Here is a 22,106-nt window from a genome sequence, read left to right on the forward strand (position 1 = left end):
AGGCCAAATCTTGCAAAGTCCAATGGTCCTCCCCTCTCTGTCCACCCGTCCATCTGAACCCTGTGTTGCGTGGGTGGGCCTGGGAGGGGGATGGAACCCTATGGCAATAACCAAGCTGCTAAACTGCTGAGCTGGTTTTAATTGAACCGTGAGAGGGAGGTTTTCAGGCAGGTAGACAACATCCTGTTGTTCGGGCGCTCCTCTCTCTTTTTTGCACATCTGGCTGAACTGGGAGGCGGGTGGCTGACTCGTGTTGGGTTGCGGCGGCGGCAGCAGCAGCGGTGGCGTCTGTCCACTGCCGTTCCACGCCTAGGTCCTCCCAAGAGTTCCCCAGGCCATGGAGGCGGTGGCTGTGTATCATGGCAAAATCAGCCGGGAGACGGGGGAGAAGCTCCTGCTTGCCACGGGTCTGGACGGCAGCTATTTGCTGAGGGACAGCGAGAGCGTCCCGGGAGTGTACTGCCTGTGTGTTCTGTGAGTACATGGTGGGAGCCTCCACTGCCCACTGCGCGGCCCCAGGCCCGGCGGATGCCCTTTGGGGTGGGGAAACGCAGTGTAGAATTTACCTTTGCTGCCAAAAGGACTCAGGCTCCCGATTTCAGTTTTGACCTCTAATAGAGGCCAGCAAGGTGGAGGCCTGCGATGATGGTGGAGCGGCCAGCTTTGGGGCCACCAGCTCCTCAGGGAAGGAGAAGCCTCTCTCTCCAGCTCTCTTGAAATGGCTTTGGAGGTGCCTTCCCAAAGGAACGTCAAGTTCAAGGAGAGGAAGAAGACTAAGAAACTGAATCTATTACTTTAAGACATCAATACCAGTTAGGTCAGGATGCAGAGAGAGGGATGTTTCTGAATAAAACCACCTCTCTGGATCTACTTACTGAGTTTTCTTTAGAGGAGTTGGCAGGCAGAGGGGGGTTTCAGAAATAGGGCCTTTCTTGATAAAAGCTTGGACTGACAATAGTCATAAAGGGAATGGAGGGAAAACACCCTTGTATGATTCAGTTTTGCTCTTTACCTAAGCATCTTAGTCTAACGCCCCGTTTTGAATCAGATGCACCTTCATCTTTGCTTCAGGGCTCCAGAGTCAGGCAGATCTGAGACCTAATCTTGTGCTGGTCTGATGCTGACTTTGGCAAGTTAACCTCTCAGCCCCTCAGTTTTCTTGTCCATAAAATGTAAATAATATTACTACCTACCTCATAGGCGTGAGGATTAAATGCCATAATGCAGGTAGAAAATTTAGCACTGGACCTGACACATACTAAATGTTCAGTAAAAGTAAGCTGTTGTTGTTGTTGTTATTATTATTATATTATTATTTTTTCAGTCTATTTCTTTCGGTACTCAGTATTATTATTATATTCTTTGTTTTTTTCAGTCTATATCTTTAAGTACTCACAGGGCATTTCTACGGAAGTACCTAGCTCGATCACTCTTTGTTAGCAGGACAAAAACATCCACGAAAACACCAGCCCTGCACAGTAACTTCTAGACAGAAACAAAATGAGGGAAAATGCTTGGTAGTAATTTCGGTGTCTGACGATACACTGCAAGGTTTTGAAGTTCCTTCTGGGTCATTGAAGAGAGATTGTATTGAGCCTGGTGTTAGAGGATTTTCATTGTTTATTGTGTTTTTTTAAATGGTCAAGACATGTTTGTGGCAACTCTCAGGCCACGCTAGATACATTTGTTATAAAAGCTTCCAGGGCAATACGTGCAAGCTATTGAATCTCTTGGGCTCAGATCTTACGTTTCCTTTATATTATTGTTTTTCCCAAGTGGAAACTGGAGACAGTCAGTGAAAGCCAACCAGTATTCCTAGGCTCTTTTCTTATCAAAAGAAGGTGAAGGAGTGAGTAGACTGGTGAAAGGGGCTTCTTTAGGGAAGCTGACAAAAGAGGTAGTGGGCCCCTTAACCTAGAGGTAAAAAATAAGGTACAAAAGAAGCCTAGGAAGGGGTGGAAGAGCAGGGGACAGTGTGTGGCAGGATGCTCCTAAGACTTCAGACACACTGGCCTCTTTGTTGTTTCTCGAGCTTGCCAAGCTGCTCCCTGCTTAGGATCTTTGCACTTAACTATTCCTTCTGCCTCTTCCCTCAGAGAGGACTTCCTTGACCATTCTATCTAAAATAAGTGCCCTCTCCCTGTCCCAGTTACACTCCATCACTTTATTTTTCTTCAGGGAACTTTAAACTATCTGACATTTACTTGTCTACTTATGTCTTGCTGGGCTTTCCTGCTAAAATGTAATCTCCGTGAGGACAGGGACATTGTCTCCCACACCAGGAACACAGCGTGGCATGTAACAGGCATTGTGAGGCACGCGATAGGTGCTCAATAAACGGTTTTGAATTAATGAATGAACTGTCAAGACAAATACTGTTCTTTACTGCAGAAAGCTTTTGGGCTGATATCAGGAGGCCAGGGTGTGGACTCTGGGAAAATCACTCAACTTCTCTGGGTCTTGGTTTCCATATTTGTAAAACAGGAATAGTAATGTATGTTCTACCTTCTGCATAAGATTACAGTTGGTAAAAGATGCAAGAGAGAAGGATAATCTTAGCCTTTTTCCCACGTAGGCCAGAACTACATAAGGTATTAATTTAGGCAGGTGGGAATTTCTCAAGTTAAGTTTTCACCCAAAGTAAATCTTGCATAAACGCAGTTTTTATGACTCTTAGTTCTCCGTGCACACCTCCTTATGAAGTAGCAGAAAATTGTCAGCAAATTGGGAGTCCCCCTAGCATATCTTTCGATGGGCACACTGAGGCCTCTGAGTCCTGGAGGGTGATGGCCAGACTGCTCCAGAGGAAAGACACAAGGATACATTGCCTTTTATGACAGTTTCTCAGCCTTTTTTGAGCCAAGGATCCCTTTTGATAAACGTAAACATTTCATTTCCTCCTTTTTACTACTATGCTGTAGTAACAAAATCAAATTTTATTTTGAAACAAACCACGTACTCATTTTAAACCAAAACATCTGTGGTTATGATATACAGCAGAAATAACAATGTAAATGGTGTCATATATATGTGGACAGCAAGGTATAGCTAACAAACATATATTTGACTGTAGGGTTCACTCGGAATAGGTTCTCAATCTGTCTTTTGTTTCTTCTCATTATCCAAGAAGGTTTGGTTGAGCTTCAGTTTCTGTATTTTTATTGTAGAAATAACACATTGCATATGCCTTTCGAACTCTACTTTAAACTATACTTTCTAACTAGGTTTGCTCCTTTCCCCAGTTCTGAACCCCCAATCCTGGCCTTTAGATAAGGCCTTTTCCTCTGTTCATTTTGGGAAATTGAATCTCATAAAGTATTAAAGAAATTTTCCATTTATAGGATTGCTCACCTTCATTTAAAGCGAGAAGTTTTTCTTCCAGTTATTTTCAATAAGTAAATCTAGATTTTGGTATAAGTCTATTAAAAATAGTTCCTAAACACTTATTCATATTGTAGAAAGTTTTTAAAATGTAGATAATGGAAATGAGGGAAAATCAACTATAGTTTTATAACCTAAAGGCAATTATTGTTGAAAATTAAGTGTTTTTTCTTCCGTATTTTAATAAAACAAATTGCTTTATAAACATATGTGCTCTTACACTATTGTATTCTGCTGCATTTTCCACTTAATGTGAAAAAAACACATTTATATATAATGTTCTTACAAATGATTTTAAAACATTATTTTTAATGATTTCATGATAGTCCAACCAGTCCAACTATATTTTCCTTAACCAGTCATCTATTTTTAGACATTTGAATCATTCCAGTTTTTTGCTATTATAAATTCTGTCATGATTCATATTTCAATCCATAAAGGTTTCCTTGTATTTATGATGACTTCCTTATAATGAATTTCAAGATGTGCAATTTTTAGATCAGAAAACATGAACAGCTTAAGATTCTTGATGTATACATGATCACCAAATATTTTTTCCTAAATGGTTATTCCAGTTTATATATATGCTCACCAGTACTGCATGAAAGTGTCTGTCTCACCGCACCATCCCTAGAAATGGGTATTCTTGTTAAAAAAAAAATTCTTCTTGAAATTTGGTGTCTCACTCTTTATTTCATATTTCTTTAGTGATTGAGTGTCTATATGGTTGGTAAACTTGTATTTCCTTGTTCATGAATTGGCTCTTTGAGTACTTTGCCTATTTAACCATTTGGATCTTACTATTTTTCTTAACACATTATGAGGTTTTTTTTTTTTTTTTGCGGTACGTGGGCCTCTCACTGCTGTGGCCTCTCCCGTTGCAGAGCACAGGCTCCGGACGCGCAGACTCAGCGGCCATGGCTCACGGGCCCAGCCGCTCCGTGGCATGTGGGATCCTCCCGGACCGGGGCACGAACCCGCGTCCCCAGCATCGGCAGGCGGACTCCCAACCACTGCGCCACCAGGGAAGCCCTTTTTCTTTTTCTTTTTTTTTTTTTAATGAGTGTTTATATACTAATCCTTGATCTATTGAAAGTATCTTTTCTCAGTTTGGTGTTTGCCATTACTTTTCTTTGACACACAGAAAATTAACATTTTTAGTAGTCAAGTCTGTCACTTGACTACTTTGTGTTTGACTTCCCCCTTTGCTTCCCAACTTAGAAAGTTCTTTGACCTGCAGAGATGTCATAAAACTTCACTTCAATTTTTGTTTTAAATTTATGGTTTGGTTAGTTTATACTTAACTCTTTAATTCCATTTGGAATTATATTTTTATGTGGAGAAAGGATCCAATTTGATTTTGTTTCGAAATAGCTAATAATTTATAAATAGAACTTTCATTCCTGATTGATTTACTATCCTACTTTAAATTCTTACATATAACAGTTACTGTTTTGCAGTTATCTATTTGGCTCAATTGATCTATTTATTCTTATACCACTAGCGCTATATATAGTATGATAATGTTTTAATACATTTAAAAAATTATTTGCTGTTCTTACCTGTTGGTTCTTCAAGATGAAATCTAGAATGATTTTGTTAAATGAAAAAAAATCCCATTGGGGTTACCTTAAACTCATTAATAAGTTAAGGAGGAATTGTCATCTTTAAAGAATTTAGTCTTCCTATCCAAAAACCTGATATGTCTCTCCATTTATTAATTTTTTCATTTACATCCATCAATAGAGGTTTGTAGTTTTCTTCCCATAGGTCTTGCATAGTTTTTGTTGTTTATTTCTAGTTATTGTGAGTATGAATGTATGTGTCTATTTTTTTGTTTCTATCATGAATGGACTCTTTTCCCACTATATTTTCTTTTGCAACAGGAAAGCTACTGACTTTATGGGGTTTTTTTGTATCCATCCAGTATACTAAATGTTCTTATTAATGCAAATAGTTTAAATTTAATTTAATTTAATTTTACTCTTTTTGGTTTTCAAGGTATATCAAGTGTCTTTTCACTAAGGTACATGTGAGCTCTCACATTTCTCCCCTTCTCACCCCTAATGTAGACAGCCATTGGGAAAGTCCTAAATGCCCACTGGGATAGTTTGATGGTGATAAGAAAAAAACAAATTTAAAATATTTAAAATAATTATTTTGAAGAAATAGTTTATTTCTGTACATCCTCTGTACATATCTCAGTTTGCTACTTTTATCTGATGGAAGATTTGGAAAAAGAAATGCTATTATATTCTTTAGCCTCAAGGACACATAATGAAGTTATTTGACATATACGTCTTTAGATAAAAGGATAATTATCTTTTTGTCCTTTAAGATTTAAAGGATGACTGGGAATAAAGTGCCTATCAAACAATTGAACTGGAGAAATGGGTGAAGGAACAGTGACAAAATAAAACTCCAGCGTATCAGTTGTAATTGCAGGGAACAGAAGAATGAGAAATTATAAAACTTAGTTAATTTTTGAATACAGTTGGATATGTGTGTTGGCACCGCATTTATCTTCATGATAATCGAGGCCACTAGAATTACTTTGGACTATCTAAATACAATCCATTAATGGCAGAGCAAGCCTGAAGGCCAGCCTAGGATTAAATGTGCAAATACACAAACCACCAAATGGACAATTCACAGGCCAATAAATCAAGTGCTGACTCTGGTTGACAATGTAAAATTAAGTTGCAAGATTAGTCTGAAGATGTCATTTAGTTTAAAGCAAAAGGGAAGCCTAGGTTGACCTCTTTTGGGCTCTCCCCATCTTGTCTCTATGCTTTAACCCCTTCCTTTGCCCTTTCTCTCCGGTCGTAAGGCCAAGCAGACTCCCTCCCTTTTTGAGAACTATGCTTTTGGATTCACCTTAAGAGCAATTTGTTAACTCATTCCCTCTGATATAAGAGAGAGGCAGCATAGAAAGATGGTTAAGAGCCCATATCTTACAGCCAGACCCTCTGGGTGTGCATCTCAATTCTGGCCCTTAACCAGCTATTTTACCTTGAGCAAGTTACTTAAACTTTCTGTTTCAGGTTCCTTGTCTGTGGAAAGGGTGACGGCAATAATAATACCACAGTACTTACCTCATAGGGTTGTTATGAGAATTATTGCATGAGTTAACATTTATAAAGTTAATATGTAGTAGGTGTTTGTTAATATAAATAAAAGCTCCATAAATAATTGTGAGACAAAGTTAGACCATTGTATGAGTACTTAAATAAAACGTTCTGTGGCACTTCAAGGGAAGAAGAGATTATATTTATTGTCATGACTCATCGAAACTGGTATTACATAGTTTTACCATCAAACTTGAAGCTGAATGACTTTTGATGGTTCTGAAAATTCAAATTCACTGAAAGAATGAAGATTGGGCCATAGGAAATTCAAAAACTTCTTGGATCAAAGTGGCTTTCTATAGGATACCATTCCTCTGGGTATAAAAGCTCTGAAATATTTGTTACAAAAACAGTCACATTATAATTGTGCCTTGAATTTTGCATGTAACATTCGTTTGTATAGACATAGACAGCCTGGGCACTAGCTTGCTTTATTTGTGGTGTCATGAAGAAGTCAGATGTACCTAAACCTTTTCTTTTGTGTAGTCCTTGAAGTGGTATAAAGAAGGAATTGATGTGGTTTTGTCAATTGTAAAGCAAGACCTGTCCCCAACGCTGACCCTTTGAGAAAAGAAAAAACAAGTCAGGTTGCTTTCTTCTTGTCTCTTTCTAACCAGAACACTTATTTTAAGAGTTGGGGACAGCTTTTGAAAAAATAAAGGCAAATTTTAATATTAGCAAGGACTGAATCAACACATGCTTTGTAGTCATTAAAATGCAAAATATATTTTTTAAGAAATTAATTTTTTAAGAAAATTAATTAATGGCAACAACAACAACAGAAATCTCTATTGTTTTCTACCAATTATTTATTTTCTAGATTTTTTCATGATAAATTTAAAATTCCAGGCTTATCATCAAGTGTGACAAAAAGGTTTGATGGAGGAAGGAAGTTAAAATTACACTACATTCTTGGTTTGTCTATATTAATGGGGAGTCAGAGGAAAAATAATCCTAAAAGGGATGTAACAGTTTTTAAAGACGAATGATATTTTTCTGATTTGTGATTCGCTTAGGCTAGATTTGTAAAGCTCCAAGTTGTAATTTTACTTCTGTTTCTTTAAAAAAATGTTGTTAGTCATTTGTATAACTTTATAAGGGAAATTACAAGACTTCCCTGGTGGTCCAGTGGTTAAGACTCAGTGCTTCCACTGCAGGGGGCACGGGTTCAATCCCTGGTTGGGGAACTAAGATCCTGCATACCGTGGCGTGGCCAAAAGAAAAAAAAATGGAAAATTAATATGCAAGGATGCATTTATATTAGTTTAAATTTACTTCTAGTTTATATACATATGGGGATAGTTTTGAACAGTAATCAGAGTGGCGGCTCTCCTTGTGTCCACTTCTTTCACATACCATCATTTTATATCAACATGGTCCAGGTGTTTAAAATTTTTTGAAAAATGTAGCTCTCTAATACCTTTGAACTTTGGTATAGTTTTGAACCATTCTTTCTGCTGCCATTTCCTTATTTTGAGTAACATTCCTTAGGTTCATTCCATTTTTCATTATTAAAATAGAACTACTATGAAAATCTTTGTCAAATTGCTTTTTCCATTTGATTCCTTAGAGTGTATGAAGATAAAGAAGGTCATTAGGTAAAAATACGCACAGTTTTATGGCTCTTGTTATAATTTGTCAGTTTATTTCCTAAAAGAGTGATTTTTCAGTGGACAGGGAGAGAGTATGTGTAGTTTGGAAAAAACATAATCAATATTTTCATTTACTTTTGTATTATAGAATTATTGTTTCATAATACAAGCTACAGAAAACAAAACTATGAAATCTTGTTGGGGAAGAGGGAGTAAAAAGTTCAGAAACACTGTTCTGTGAAGACCAAAAGCATTGAAAAAACTTCAGCTTTTATTTAAATAAAATTTCATTCTTAAAGCATAGACTAAAAAAAAAATTGAGTGACTATGGGTGTGGTGAAAGAAGCCAGCTTGACTTTGGAGAAATTGCCATCAATATTCCCAATGAGGTGTGAGCATTTTCCATGCATTTTAATCAATACTTCTGTAACTTTAATGTTCCTACAAATCATCTGGAAATGTTGTTAAAATGCAGATTCTGACTCAGCAATTCTGGAGTGGGGCCTGAGATTCTACATTTCTAGCAAGGTCCCAGGTGATGCACTGTTATTACCCTGGGAACATAATTTGAATCGCACTGTTTTAAATCTCTTCCATCAGTGATATATGAGAGTATATCAACGACAGTTGGCTACAGGGGATCTTTGGTCAGTGACTTCAGCAACTTGGAAGTGGAAGAGATGAACTGCTGGCTTGTTTGAGGGGTGAAACAATTTTGCTCATTCAGAAATTTGAGGAGTTGTGGAGTAGGAAGGAGATTGTTAAAATTGGATGGGTTAATCACAACGAGCTTTATGTGCCACTAGCACCAGGTTGTTCAAGGCTGAAGGAGGTAAGGACTTTTGAAGTGGTACTCAGGTTCCTGCTGCTTAACTGAAAGTGCGATAAGATCAGATTCGTTAGGAAATCATTTTCAAAACAGACTCATTTATTTTGACTAAATGAGGCTGAATGATAGTAGGGAGATAGATTCATTGTATCTTTTAGAAACCCACTGTTTGAGAAAGTGGAAAACTGGTTGCCTATGATTTTGTTTGCATCGTTGCTGAAATTTTAAATAATGCATTTCCACAACACCTTTAATGATACTGAATTATTGCCATTAATCTCTTCCCATAGGGAAAATGGAACTAAAGGCCTATGCTATTTCCCTGCTCCTACCTCCATTTTGCTGTGTGACCTTTTTTTTTTCTTTTCTTTTTTCGGCACCTTGTGGGTCTTAGTTCCCCGACCAGGGATTGAACCCGGGCCCTGGCAGTGAAAGCACTGAGTCCTAACCACTAGACTGCCAGGGAATTCTCTGCTGTGCGACTTTAAGAAAACCACTTAAACCCTTATGTTTGGAGTCCCCATGGTGAAAAATGGAAATCAAAGCTCTTGCTTTGTTCCCTGCAGCGTACTTACTGAAATCAGTGAGGTACATTTCAATTGCTTAAAAAAACAAAAGACTTTACAATGTAATATTTTATATTTATTTAGCATATTATATATGCTAAAAAGTATACTATATGCATATATCAAGCTCTTTCATATATGATCTAAATATTCTGGCAAACCTTTATAACAAAAATGAAACATTTCCTGTAATTGCACCAGCAAATTGACCCTTTTTTGGGTTTCACAAATCGAATGAACGTGATTAGAGTGTTTTAGACCTAATTTTTTCATCCTTTAGGTAATAGTACTGATGGATAGTGATTAAAAATATAGTAATTTAATCCACATAAAGACTTTTAGTTCTATAGGGGATTAATGGTAAGTGAGGTCAGTTACTCAAGCTTGACCCTGTTTGAGATACTTTAGGTTTAAACACATTTAATTTTACCAGACTTTAGCATGTAGTTTTTTTTCTTTTTTTAAAAAATTTTTTGGCTGCACCATGCTGCATATGGGATCTTAGTTCCCCAACCAGGGATGGAACCTGCGCCCCCTGTATTGGAAGCGTGGAGTCTTAACCACTGGACTGCCAGGGAAGCCCCAGCATGTATTCTAATCAAAGATATATTTTGACCCAAACTTGTGCCAAAGAATAGCAATCAGAAAATGTCTGAAATAAAACTCTGTGAAGATTCAGATTCATAATTTGAAGTAATTCAGCATAAAGTTTACCATACTTTTCTAGGAAGCAAAGGTTTGTTAGGCAAGTTAAGTAGCAGTACCATAGATACTAAAATATAATAAATAATCTATATCCATTACAGTGTGGGGATCAAAAGCCAGGGCTCTAGAGTCAAAGATGCCTGATTTAAATCCCATCTTTGATGCTTGATTTGTAGTGTGGCTTTGGTTACTTAACTTCTCAAAGTCTCAGTTTCCTCATCTATAAAATCAATTTCACAATATAAAGTTCATAAGATTACTGTGGGGCCCAAAAGAGCTAATGCATGTGCTGTGGGCTGAATTGTGTCCTTGTCAAATTCATGTATTGAAGCCCTGACTCCCGATGGGGATGTACTTGGAAATAGGGCCTTTAAGAGGTAATTTAGGTTAAATGAGATCGTAAGGGTGGGTCCCTAATCCAATAGCGTTCTGGCCTTATGAGAAGAGAGAGAGCACCCTCTCTCAATGAATGCACGCAAAGAAAAGGTCATGTGAGCACACAGCAAGAAGGTGGCTGTCTACAAGTCAAGAGAAGAGGCCTTGGAATGAAACCTATGTTGCTAGCACCTTGATCTTGGACTTCCAGCTCCAGAACTGTGAGAAAATAAATTTCTTTTGTTTAAGCCACCCAGCCTATGGTATTTTGTTATGGCAGCCTGAGCAGACTAGTACAGATTTTGGTACTGAGAAGTACAGTGCTGCTGTAACAAACACCTAAAAATGTGAAAGTGGCTTTGGAACTGGGTCATGGGTAGAGGCTAGAGGTGTTTGGAGATGCATGCTAGAAAAAGCCTACCAATACTGTGGACACAGTATTGGTAGAATGATGGATGTTAAAGGTCATTCTGATGAGGTCTCAGATGGAAATTAGGAACGTGTTGTTGGAAACTAAAGAAAAAGCCATCCTTAATTATAAATGGCAAAGAACTTGGCTGAACTGTGTTCTAGTGTTTTGTGGAAGGTAGAACTTGCAAAGTGGATATTTAGCTGGAGAGATTTCTAAGCAAGGTGTTGAAGGAATAGCTTGGTTCCTCCTGACTACTTATAATAAAATGCAAAAGGAGAGACATGAATTGAAGAAGGAATTGTTAAGCAAAAAGAAACCAGAATACAAAAATTTGGAAAATTCTCAGCCTACTCATAGGGCAAAAAATGAGGAAGCTTGGTCTGGAGAGAATACCAAGGGAATGGCTGGATAATCACTCCTTAAGGAGATTGCCCATGATGTTAATTAGTCATCTCAACAGAAGCCAGGAATAGAGTTTGGACCAAAGCATCAGAGACACTGTCAGTTTGGACCAAAGGGAATAGGGCAGGACAATAGTGCAGTTTGGCTGCAAACATGCTTTATCTTTCAAGAAAATGGAAGAATGATCCTGAAGTTGTTTCAGAGATCATCAGGGTTACCACTCCCACCACAGGCCGAGAGTGCCTAAGCCCAGGTGGGCAAGGCTGCTTCCACCTAGATTTCAAAGGTGGGATCAGCTGCCCAACAGAGCCAAGTGGGTGGGGCTGCCCATGCAGAGCCATGGGGGTGACAGTGCCACCCAGTGGGCCTGGAGGGCAGAGCGTCAATCCAAAAAGGATTATTCTCAAGCATTAAGGTCTAATGGAATTTGCCTTATGAGATTTCGGACATTTTTGGGACCTGTCACCCCTTTTCCCCTTCCGATATCTCCCTTTTGGAATGGGAATATCTGTCCTATGCTTGTCTTCCTGTATTTTGGAAGCACATGACTTGTCTGGTTTCACAGGTTCACAGCTGGAGAAGAATTTTGCCTCAGCAGCAGTCATATCCCCAAGTCTCACCTGTATCTCATTAGATGATATTTAGAAGAGACTTTGGACTTTATTTAGACCTCAGAGTTGATGCTGGAATGTGTTTAAGACTTTTTAAGGCTGTTGGGATGGAATGAATGTATTTTGTATGTGAATTTGGAGGTACCAGTGTTGGAATGCTATGGACTGAATCATGTTCCCTCTCCCCCCATATTCATATGTTGAAGCTCAACCCCCGATGTGGCTGTATTTGGAGATAGGCCTTTAGGATGTAATTAAGGTTAAGCAAGGTTGTAAGGATGGGGCCCCAATCCAATAGGACTGGTGGACTTATAAGAAGAGAGATCTCTCTCTTCACACACACACACATACAAAGAAAAGGTCATGTGAACACAGCTAAAAGGTGGCTGCCTACAAGCCAAGAGTAGAGGCCTCAGAATAAAACCTATGTTACTGTCACCTTGATCTTAGATTTCCAGCCTCCAGGGCTGTGAGAAAATAAATTTCTTTTGTTTAAGCCACACAGACTGGTATTTTGCTATGGCAGCCTGAGCAAACTAATACAACATGTAAAACTCTTGGCATGTAGTAGAAATCAACGATACAGATATACAATATGCGTACACAGTGAATAATGGGGGAAAACGTTTACCCCATCTAAAAGGACAAGCTAATTTCAAGTACTTTAGCAGGACTCCTTTTTAATTCGAATTACTATTAGTACTATATTATAATGTATTATAAAGTTATATAGTAATAGTAATATCATAGGAATATACCACATTTATATTTATAATTAATATTATTATTAACTTAAGTGGGCCTGATAGTACCTTATCCCCAGTGAAATGTTTTCACCTTAAGGCTCTGTATGTACTCAAAAAATAATATTACTGTGCTTTGTTGAATCTGTTTAATAATTCATAATTTTTACCAATTACAACAGGTCTCTAGTTTCTTTCTGTCCCAACAGTCTCTCACCTTGACAAATCCTTAGAAGTGTGAGCTCCCTCGTTTGAAAAAAAATGAAAATATAAAGAAGGCGTACTAGAAACTGTGATATGCAAGCAAGTTAGATTCCACAGGCTTTTCTTTCTATGAATGCAGTGGTGCAATATACGTGTGTCCCAGTATATGTATCATTTATATGTAATAGTTAAAGCTCAAATTTAGAGCATCCATTGTTCTTTTGGAATTTTTCAGTAATGGAAGTTTATTCTTTCACAGGTATCAAGGTTACATTTATACATACCGAGTGTCTCAGACAGAAACAGGTTCTTGGAGTGCTGAGGTATAGCTCTTTTATTTATTTTTGCTTCTGGGGGTATCAGGGAGGTATTTGAAATTTAGACTGCTTTTATAAAAGAGCTGTCAAATCCTACATTCCCAAAATATTCATCAGATTCAAATCACTAAAGCTCCAATCCAAAATTGCTCATGGATCATTAAGAAGCCTTTAGAGAATTTTGGTCCCAGTTCTGTTCAGCCACCACTGTATGGAGTGGTCTCACTTTGGGGGAAAGATAACAAAGTTAAAGGATTGTGTCAAACTTTTGGTGCCTATGTGAAATTTTAGAAAGCGTATCAAAAATATATTAAAAAATCAAATCGACAATTATTTACCAAATGATACTAATGCAAGTGTTGGTTCTATGGGGGATTAAACAACATGACTCCTGTTTTCTAACAGCCTGTAAGACCCTTGAGAGATACAACATGAATTAAACAGCAATGTGAGAGCCTGGTGTTTGCTGTCAGGTGGATGTGTGTTCCAGGTCTTATCTACCCCCAACCCCTTTCTGAGAGGTCTATGACCTTGGGTAGGTTACCTAATTTTTCTTTGAACCAGTTTCTTCATCTGTAAAATAAGCCTAAAAATAGTCCCTTATTCATAGGGCTCATTTTGAAGATTAAATGAGATAATGCATATAAAGAAAGCTCTTAGTCACAGGACTAGCAAGCAAGCCCTCGAAAATGGGAACTCACCCAAGTTGCTGAACAATATGATTGTTTATAGTCAAGTGCTATCTAGCACAAGCATTTGAAGAATAGAGAATTTTCCAAGTATTAGGGTAATCAAGGCTGCTCTTCTGTGGAGGCAGGACTCCCAGCTTAGCCATATGGGAAGGACAAGGATAGGTAGAAAAGAGAGAGAGGGAACATTCCAGTGACTCTTAAGCTATGCTCCGCAAAATCCTAAAGTTCTTTCATTTGAGTGCCTTGGAGTTGCCCAGGGGGTTACAGAAGGATAGGAGGATGTGTGGGTATGCTTTGGGTCCCCAATTTGTCTTTAATCTGAGCAGTCCCTTTTATTTTGCTTATCAACTGGGGCTCTGAGAAAGATTTCATTAGAAAAATGGGTTCTTATGGCTTTGAAAACATTTGAAAGTCACAGTACCATTGCAAGAAATGCCTGTAGAGTGAATCTTTTTCCACATACCAGGGTAGTATCAATATATTAACATGCTAGCAAAGTAGAGGTCTCTACAATGGAAACTTCTGACTTCAAATGCTTTCTCTGATTTCTGACTTTTTATAAAAACAGTCCGTCTTTATAATGAAAGGACTTCATTATGAGTTGTTTGAAAACGTAAATGCTAATATCAACCTCTATTAATAACTCAATCTATACATTTAAGAAACTCTGAAGTCTAGACTTAAAAAAAAAAAAGTAAAATAGCTCTAACCTTTACAGATGCACTGGTGAACTAGAAAGCACAAATTGCAGACTACAAATGTTTTGAACTACTGAGATGAATTAGGGCAAGTTTTCAAACACATTGTTGCTTTATATCAGGATAATTGATGCTACCATTCTAATTAGAGGAAAAGCAGTACTATTTCTAATCAAAACTGTTTATACCCGTTTATTTTTAAAAGTTCTCTGCATCACTGCAGAGATGACTGAATAGGTTATTAAATTTCATTTATTATGAGGAATAGTAGTGTATGATATATACATATATAGTTGTATATGATTTGACCAGAAATAGCCCTTCTCCCTAGAGAAGTAGCCTTCAGCTGCTGAAGAATATTCTTTATGGAAAGGATCTTAAATTAGCAGGGCTTAGGTAACGTTTTCTTTAAACTTGTTTTCTTCCATTTCAAGTATAACATCATATGCAGATTGTTACATGTTTGTGATCATGTTAGGGAAGAAAGGGCTTATTGAACACAAATGCTCTCTCATTCTGTTGTCTGGTCTGACCCGTTTATCTAATAATATTGTAATTATCTGCACCAAGAGAGCAGAAGATTGGCATGTTTTCTCCAAAGGGAAAACAGTTTAAAAAAAAAACTCTTTAGATTTATTTTTGAAATGCATATTGCATTTTTTTCTATCTACTAAATTTGCCTTCTAGTTATGTTTTCCTATGGTGAATATTAAACTAGTGTGTATTCTTAGAGCTCATATCATCTGACTGGAAGAAATTTCTCTAGAGCATATTGAAGACCAGCTATGATCCAAAGCATGTTTCCATGGATAACTGTATGGGAAATGTGCAAATTTGAACAATAGCTGAGTTCAGTGACAGGATGGGAGATGTCAGTGGTACAATTCTTGTGGTAAATGTATTTTCAAAATGGGGTAAATAACAGATAATTTATATTGCTCTTTGGAACAATGCTTTAGTTTGCCACATTGCAGGAAAAATCTTGACAGTAGCACTAAATTTTCTGTGCAAAGATTGTACTAGAAATCTAGGTGTGTCTGCAGTTTGTTTCAAAGAGTGGAGTGAAATTGAACCCTGGATCCACTGAACAACGAAAGACAAATATTATGTGATTTTTTCTAGCTTTAGGTAGACTTTTAGGTTTTATCATTGCCTAGTATATTAATTTATCTCATGTGACTCAGGCTAAGATTTTGCCAAATTGTTAATTCAGAGAATTCCACGTACAGTCACCTATCATTTATTAATATGTTCATTGTCTGTGGTACATTGTAAAAAATGTACTAACATCCCCCTGCTGACTTCAGTGCTTTTGGGCTTTTCTGGATATTTGATCATCAGTAGATCAGTGGATGTTAAATAATTTTACTTATTGACCTAAGCAAAGCACTATAAATTCAGTCAGTTATTTGCCAGTGCAACATTGCATGCCAAATTCAAATTGCTTTTTTACCTTCAGTGCTATTATTTCTCTCCATTGGCATGGAGAATCAAGTGTTAACTGCATACAAATCCTCATTAAAAAGATGCTTCTGTTGATAAATGGTTTTACAAGCCACAAGAACAGGTAAAAAGATGTGTGGTTTGAAATCTTTCCACCCCGGGGGAGTGGATTAGTTTCTCTTCTGGTTGGTGACTAACTTCACTAGAACCTGTTTGGTCTCTAATCTGCCTAATCTGAAAGGAAAGAGTCTGGGTCCTGGGATCTAGAGCCAGTTCTGCCTCTGGTTATCTGTGTGACCTTGGGCAAGCTGAATTATCTCTTTGTATTTCCATTTTCTTATCTGTCAAATGGGAGTAACCAAATCAGCCAATAACTGCCAGGAGATGGGAAAGTGCTTTGAAAATGAAAAAGTACTCCAAGGAAGACATAAGAAGGTTATTTTGTGCCTATGGCCTGCCTTTGACATTTGGAGATTCTATCCTGGAGCCAAAGAACTGTTTGGATCCCTGTAAGAATGGCCATATTATTTTGGATGAGGTCTCAATAGAGTTCTGGGAAGGTGTTTTGACTGTAAGGTTGGAGCTGAGTGGGAGAGTATTCTGTATCTACTGAGTAGCTGTGTGAGCCTATGAGCTGACACTAATTTAAAGCTAAAAAGAACTTTTTCAGTGTTTTCAGTGAAAAACTCTTTACCCCAGTGTAGGAAATGACCAAGAGTTATAGTGGACAGTGTGCTGTCTTTGGCATTTTGTGTAGCCGACACACGTCTGTATGCCAGCCTTCATGTTTTCTCATTAAATGCTAACAAACAAATAGCTCCCACCTCAAAAACTTTCTAGATGGAATAGCTGAAAAACAGCTTTCTAAAAAAAACTGGTCATTGTTCAATTGCTTATAGCAATACTATTTTATTTCATGTAAAATGACAGTTTTGAGCTGACGCTTAAAGCTTGGCTCATAAGCTTTTGCAGGAAATTGTTGTTGATTTCAAGTAGTGTCTTTACAAGAGAATTCATGTCAGGAGAGGAGTACATTTTAATAGTCACCTGCAAATAATGATCCCTTCAAAACCAAACAAATAAATAAAGGTGACCTTAGTCTTTCATTTCGTGTCATAGAGAGAACCTTGTCACAGTGAAGTGTTGACATAAAGAGCAGTTTGGGGGAGGATAGGGAAGTTTCCCAAGGAGGAAAAAATTTAATGTGTAGGGTGAGGCAGGACATACCGTGAAGTGAAAGAGTGTGAGGACTAACTAGCCCTGCATTGTGTGCCTCATAACAGCCAGTTTTTAATTTCCTGTGTAGCATTTTATATTGTGGAATGATGGCAGGGAGGATGGGTTGTAGTTGTTGTTTTATTTGTTTGTTTGCTTTTATTTTTTTGGTTCTTTAGGCTTTTTATTAATGACCTGTAGGATCTGTGTTTTTTCTCTGTTTAACTGCATCCTCTCTGTTGGTGAATTCATTGTGGGTAATGGCCTGTATACCCTTAGAGGTTCGGGATGTATGATGGGTAGCAGGCAGGAAGGGCAGGGCGATGAGCAGCAGCTTGTACAAACTAATACCACCCTCGGGAGAACTGAAATGACAGCTCATTAGCTCCTCTTGCAGGGAAATTCAGCCAACCAAAGTAAGCTCTTCTAGAATGTTGTTTTTCCTTCTTCCTTATGTTTTCAAATATTTGAACAAGTTACACAAATGTTACCTCTCTAAGCATCCCTTGCACATTTTGTAGGCCCTTTTTTGTATCATTATGAGGTAGATGAATAATCTGCTTGGCCTTTTATTTTCCAGACAGCACCTGGGGTACATAAAAGATTTTTCCGGAAAATAAAAAATCTCATTTCAGCATTTCAGAAGCCAGATCAAGGTATTGTAATACCTTTGCAGTATCCAGTTGAGAAGAAGCCCTCAGCTAGAAGTACACAAGGTGCTACAGGTATGGTTTACTGTTTATTTTTGACAGGTTTGGAAGCTTAGGGCTATGAGTCACCCTAGTCATAAACATATAGTTATAGAAAAATGCAATAAGAAGATGGAGCCAGCAGCCCCAGTGAGAGGGGGCTATTCACATACTATGATTTCCACATGCTATACTATAAACTTTTAATAAAACTCTGCAAAAATATAAAAAATTCTATGAGCCCACAACATTTTAATCTTTCTTATCCCGTCTTGTCTTCCCCAGCCTGTTTTGTCGCTCCATGAGTACCATTTCACTTCACTAATTCAGACACAAATAATTTGAAAGACGGGACAATTCAGAGAACATCTGGACTTGTCCGTTACTTTTGCTTATTATCAGGTAGTGTTTTCCCTTCAGGGATGGAAAGGCTAATGTTAGCTTGGTCCACGTGATCCCGATTTCTGAATTTGTGGTGCTTGAATTAATAAAATTTTATTGTAGCAAAGGAAAGGAAGTTAGTAGACTTTATTTTTCCACTAGCGCAAATTGTTAATCTCCTGAGCAAAGCTATTTTAATGGACATGTCAAGCTAATCACCGAATACTAGCCAATGTCCTCAGCTGTCAGATTTGTGATAGTTGATATCTATTGAAGGGGGTTAATCATCTGTCTTGAGTAAGAGGATACGCGTTGATTGAAACAATAAATATTTATGATAAAATAAAATGAGTTGTTATTTCCTTTTTTGACAGGGACCCAGGCTCAGGCATAAACTGACAATTAGACTCAGACTCAAGTGGTGAATTAAATTAATGAGTAGTTAGCTTTTTTAAAAGAAATGTAAATAGAATTCCAATTTACAAATTGGCTCAGTATGCCATTCTCTATAACAGTTTTAAATACTTGTTGCTTGAGCTATATCATTGGATTGTATCTTTGTGAACTTTATGCAGTTGGAAATTTTATGTTTGAGTTAACCTGTAATTTTAATAGCTTGTAAGTTTATCTCTTCTTGATTTTTGTTATTATTTTTCTTTAGGGAGAAGAGAAGATCCTGATGTCTTCCTGAAAGCACCATGAAGAAAAATAAAACACACCTTGTACTTTATTTTCAATAATTTAAATATATGCTAAGTCTTATATATAATTGATAATACAGTTCAGTGAGCTACAAAAGTATTTCTGAAACCATCATAGTCCTGTAATGGAAGCATCTATAGCATGATGTTAAAGTTGAAATGGACTTTTCGGATAATGAGGAGCTTTGAAATGAGGATTGGGGAAAAATAATTCCACAGGTTATTTTCAGTTATTGTATTTACAAATGGGAAATGACTTAAAACATAATGATACTTTATAAAAGATTAATGTCAATTCTTGCCAAATATAAATAAAAATAATCCTCAGTTTTTCTCAAAAGCACCATTTTTAGTGAAATATTATTTGATAGCTACTGATTTTAAAATGTCTTGCTTGATTATATGGCAGGAAGCTGGTTCGTGTCCCTCGTCTTTGTCATGTGTGGTTCTACATTAGGTATTATGCTCTCCAATAGCTATAGTGTTATAGGCTCTCTGGGGATATATGAAACTGTGCACTGTGTGCTAAAAACAAGTACTAGATAGAGAGTGAAGAATTTCTGTTTAATTCTGAAAGCAACCTTCTTGCCTAGTGTTCTGACGTTGGACAGTAAAATCCGCAGACCAATCTGTAGTTTAAAATTCCCGTAATTTAAAATATGCTCTAAATGTTTATTATATTTGATGCTATAGGATTTGAAATTATATTACAAATCTGATGAAGTGGACTTTTCTTCTTTTCATTTACCTCTGCCCCAGTAGTTGTCACTCCATGTAAAAACAGCAGCTGCAGCTCATCAGCTGTGGCTCATGAGTAGCTGATTTACAAGCAGTCTCCCTATCAGGTGGCCCTACAAGACCATTGGAAGCTTACAGGTTACATTAATTTTTAACAATTCCAAGTAATTGTAACCTAAGTGAGAGCCAAGATTGTAGGCAGTGATGGGTATTGGTATTTTCTTCTCACATTTATATTTTCATGACTCTTACAATTCAATTATATGTCAAGTTGCTTCGGGCCTCATAGAATTCATTCACTCAGCAAGCACAATAGGCACTGGGGTAGAGAAGTAAAAACACCTGGCCTCCACGCTCAGGTAGCCCCCTGCCTAGTTGGACAAGAAAACAATAGCAATAAAAGAAAATAACAATAAAAGACAAGAAAACAATAAAAGGTGGTAAGTACATGGTAAGTCAGGGTCCCAACATGTAGGTAGATCTTTTTTTTTAAAGGTTCTACTCCATTTATAGTTATTATGAAATATTGGCTATATTCCCTGTATTGTACAATATATCCTTGTAGCTTATTTTATACAGAATAGTTTGTACCTCTTAATCCCCTACCCCTATATTGCTCCTCCCCCCTTTTCTCTCCCCACTGGCAATCAATAGTTTGTTCTCTATACCTGTGAGTTTGCTTCTTTTTTAAAATATTCACTAGTTTGTTGTATTTTTTAGATTCTACATATAAATGATATCATACGGTATTTGCCTTCCTTTGTCTGACTTATTGCACTTAGCATAATACCCTCCAAGTCCATCCATGTTGTTGCAAATGGCAAAATTTCCTTCTTTTTTATGCCTGAGTAGTAGTCCATTGTATATATATACCACATCTTCTTTATCTGTTCATCTGTTGATGGACACTTATGTTGCTTCCATAGCTTGGCAGTAAATAATACTGCTGTGAACATTGGGGTGCACGTATCTTTCATATTAGTGTTTTTGTTTTTTTCGGATATATACCCAGAAGTGGAATTGCTGGATCATATGGTAGCTCTATTTTTAGTTTTTTGAGAAACCTCCATATTGTTTTCCACAGTGGCTGCACCAATTTACATTCCCACCAACAGTGTACAAGGGTTCCCTAGGTAGATCTGTCTTTAAAGGAAGAATGAGTTAACCCAATACTCTGGCCCATGGTCCATAGGAAGCTGGTTCATTATAAATTTCATTATAAACCAGTAACTTGGAATTCTGGGTTGTATGTGAGAGGTGGTGAGCTTGGTTAATAATTAGCGAACTGCCAAGAGACAAAGCTACTCTCTCTGCTGGCAACGTCTGATTTCTGAGCATTTAACCTGGATGCTCTGGGAGTGCAAAAGTGGAGTATGGCCACAATGATGTATTGTGCTCCAGTTACCATTTCTAGAAGTAAAAGCATCACTTTAATTTGTAAAGGAATTCGGAAAGCTGACTTTCCAAATAAAACGCATATGTTTAGATACTTTTTAATTATTTGTAGCTTGGGTTTAAATTTTAATAGGTGTAACTAATTTTTACTCTAATTTGTTCATTATGGAATAATCCTAAATATAGGAATTGTTTGCATGTTCCTTTACCAGGGCCTTTTTTGAATTATTTATGTTTTCTCATATTTTAATAAAGTATTTGAAATCTTTATTTTTCTAATTTGTCTTAAAATATTCCTTTCAAAAATATTCAAAGATAGGTGCTATTAATATACTAAATAAAGCATCGATGAAGGTCATCTTATCTTATTGGACTGATTCACTGAAAAAGGTAAGTGCTTTTCTGATTTTGCTATTGTCAAATTTTCCAGTTGATGTGCCTACCCACTGTTTTCTTTTGCTGGCCTTTTATTCATCAAGTTTTTTGCACTTTTTCTTTCCTGGCATGAGCATCCTTGCTATTTCCCAGTACATAATAGCTTGCACCTTTACAGAAAGGTCATATCCTTGCCATATCTAAAATATTGCCATGTTAACATATACCTGTAAGATGCTGAGTAAAGGTAGAAAAATGCACATATATTTCTAAGTGCACACCTTTCTTCAGAAAAAAACGTGTGTCAGCAAGCCCACGAGGAACATGACAGTTTATCAAATACTTGTTCATTTTCTCTGAAATTTGTTCTGAAGAGATAAGGTCAGTAGGGAGACAAGCTTAGGTAATTGTCCATTTGGCTGTTACAGGCAGGGAACTTTTGTGGTAGTACATAGGTAGAATAGGTCTACAGAGGATGCCTCTGATTAAGTCTTCTGGTATAAATCAAGGGCTG

At 37.2% G+C, this 22,106-nt stretch overlaps 1 protein-coding gene across 1 annotated transcript; it reads left to right on the forward strand.

The window, feature by feature from the left end:
- Positions 1-170: 170 nt before the first annotated feature.
- SH2D1A (SH2 domain containing 1A) lies at positions 171-19,427 on the forward strand. The gene is made up of 4 exons (XM_032620245.1): positions 171-474; positions 13,208-13,271; positions 17,894-18,038; positions 19,045-19,427. Exons 1-4 carry the CDS (start codon positions 338-340, stop codon positions 19,083-19,085), a joined length of 387 nt encoding a protein of 128 aa, XP_032476136.1. The 5' UTR covers positions 171-337; the 3' UTR covers positions 19,086-19,427.
- The last annotated feature ends 2,679 nt before the right edge of the window (positions 19,428-22,106 follow it).

Source organism: Phocoena sinus, chromosome X (assembly GCF_008692025.1).
Source record: "Phocoena sinus isolate mPhoSin1 chromosome X, mPhoSin1.pri, whole genome shotgun sequence".
NCBI lineage: Eukaryota > Metazoa > Chordata > Mammalia > Artiodactyla > Phocoenidae > Phocoena > Phocoena sinus.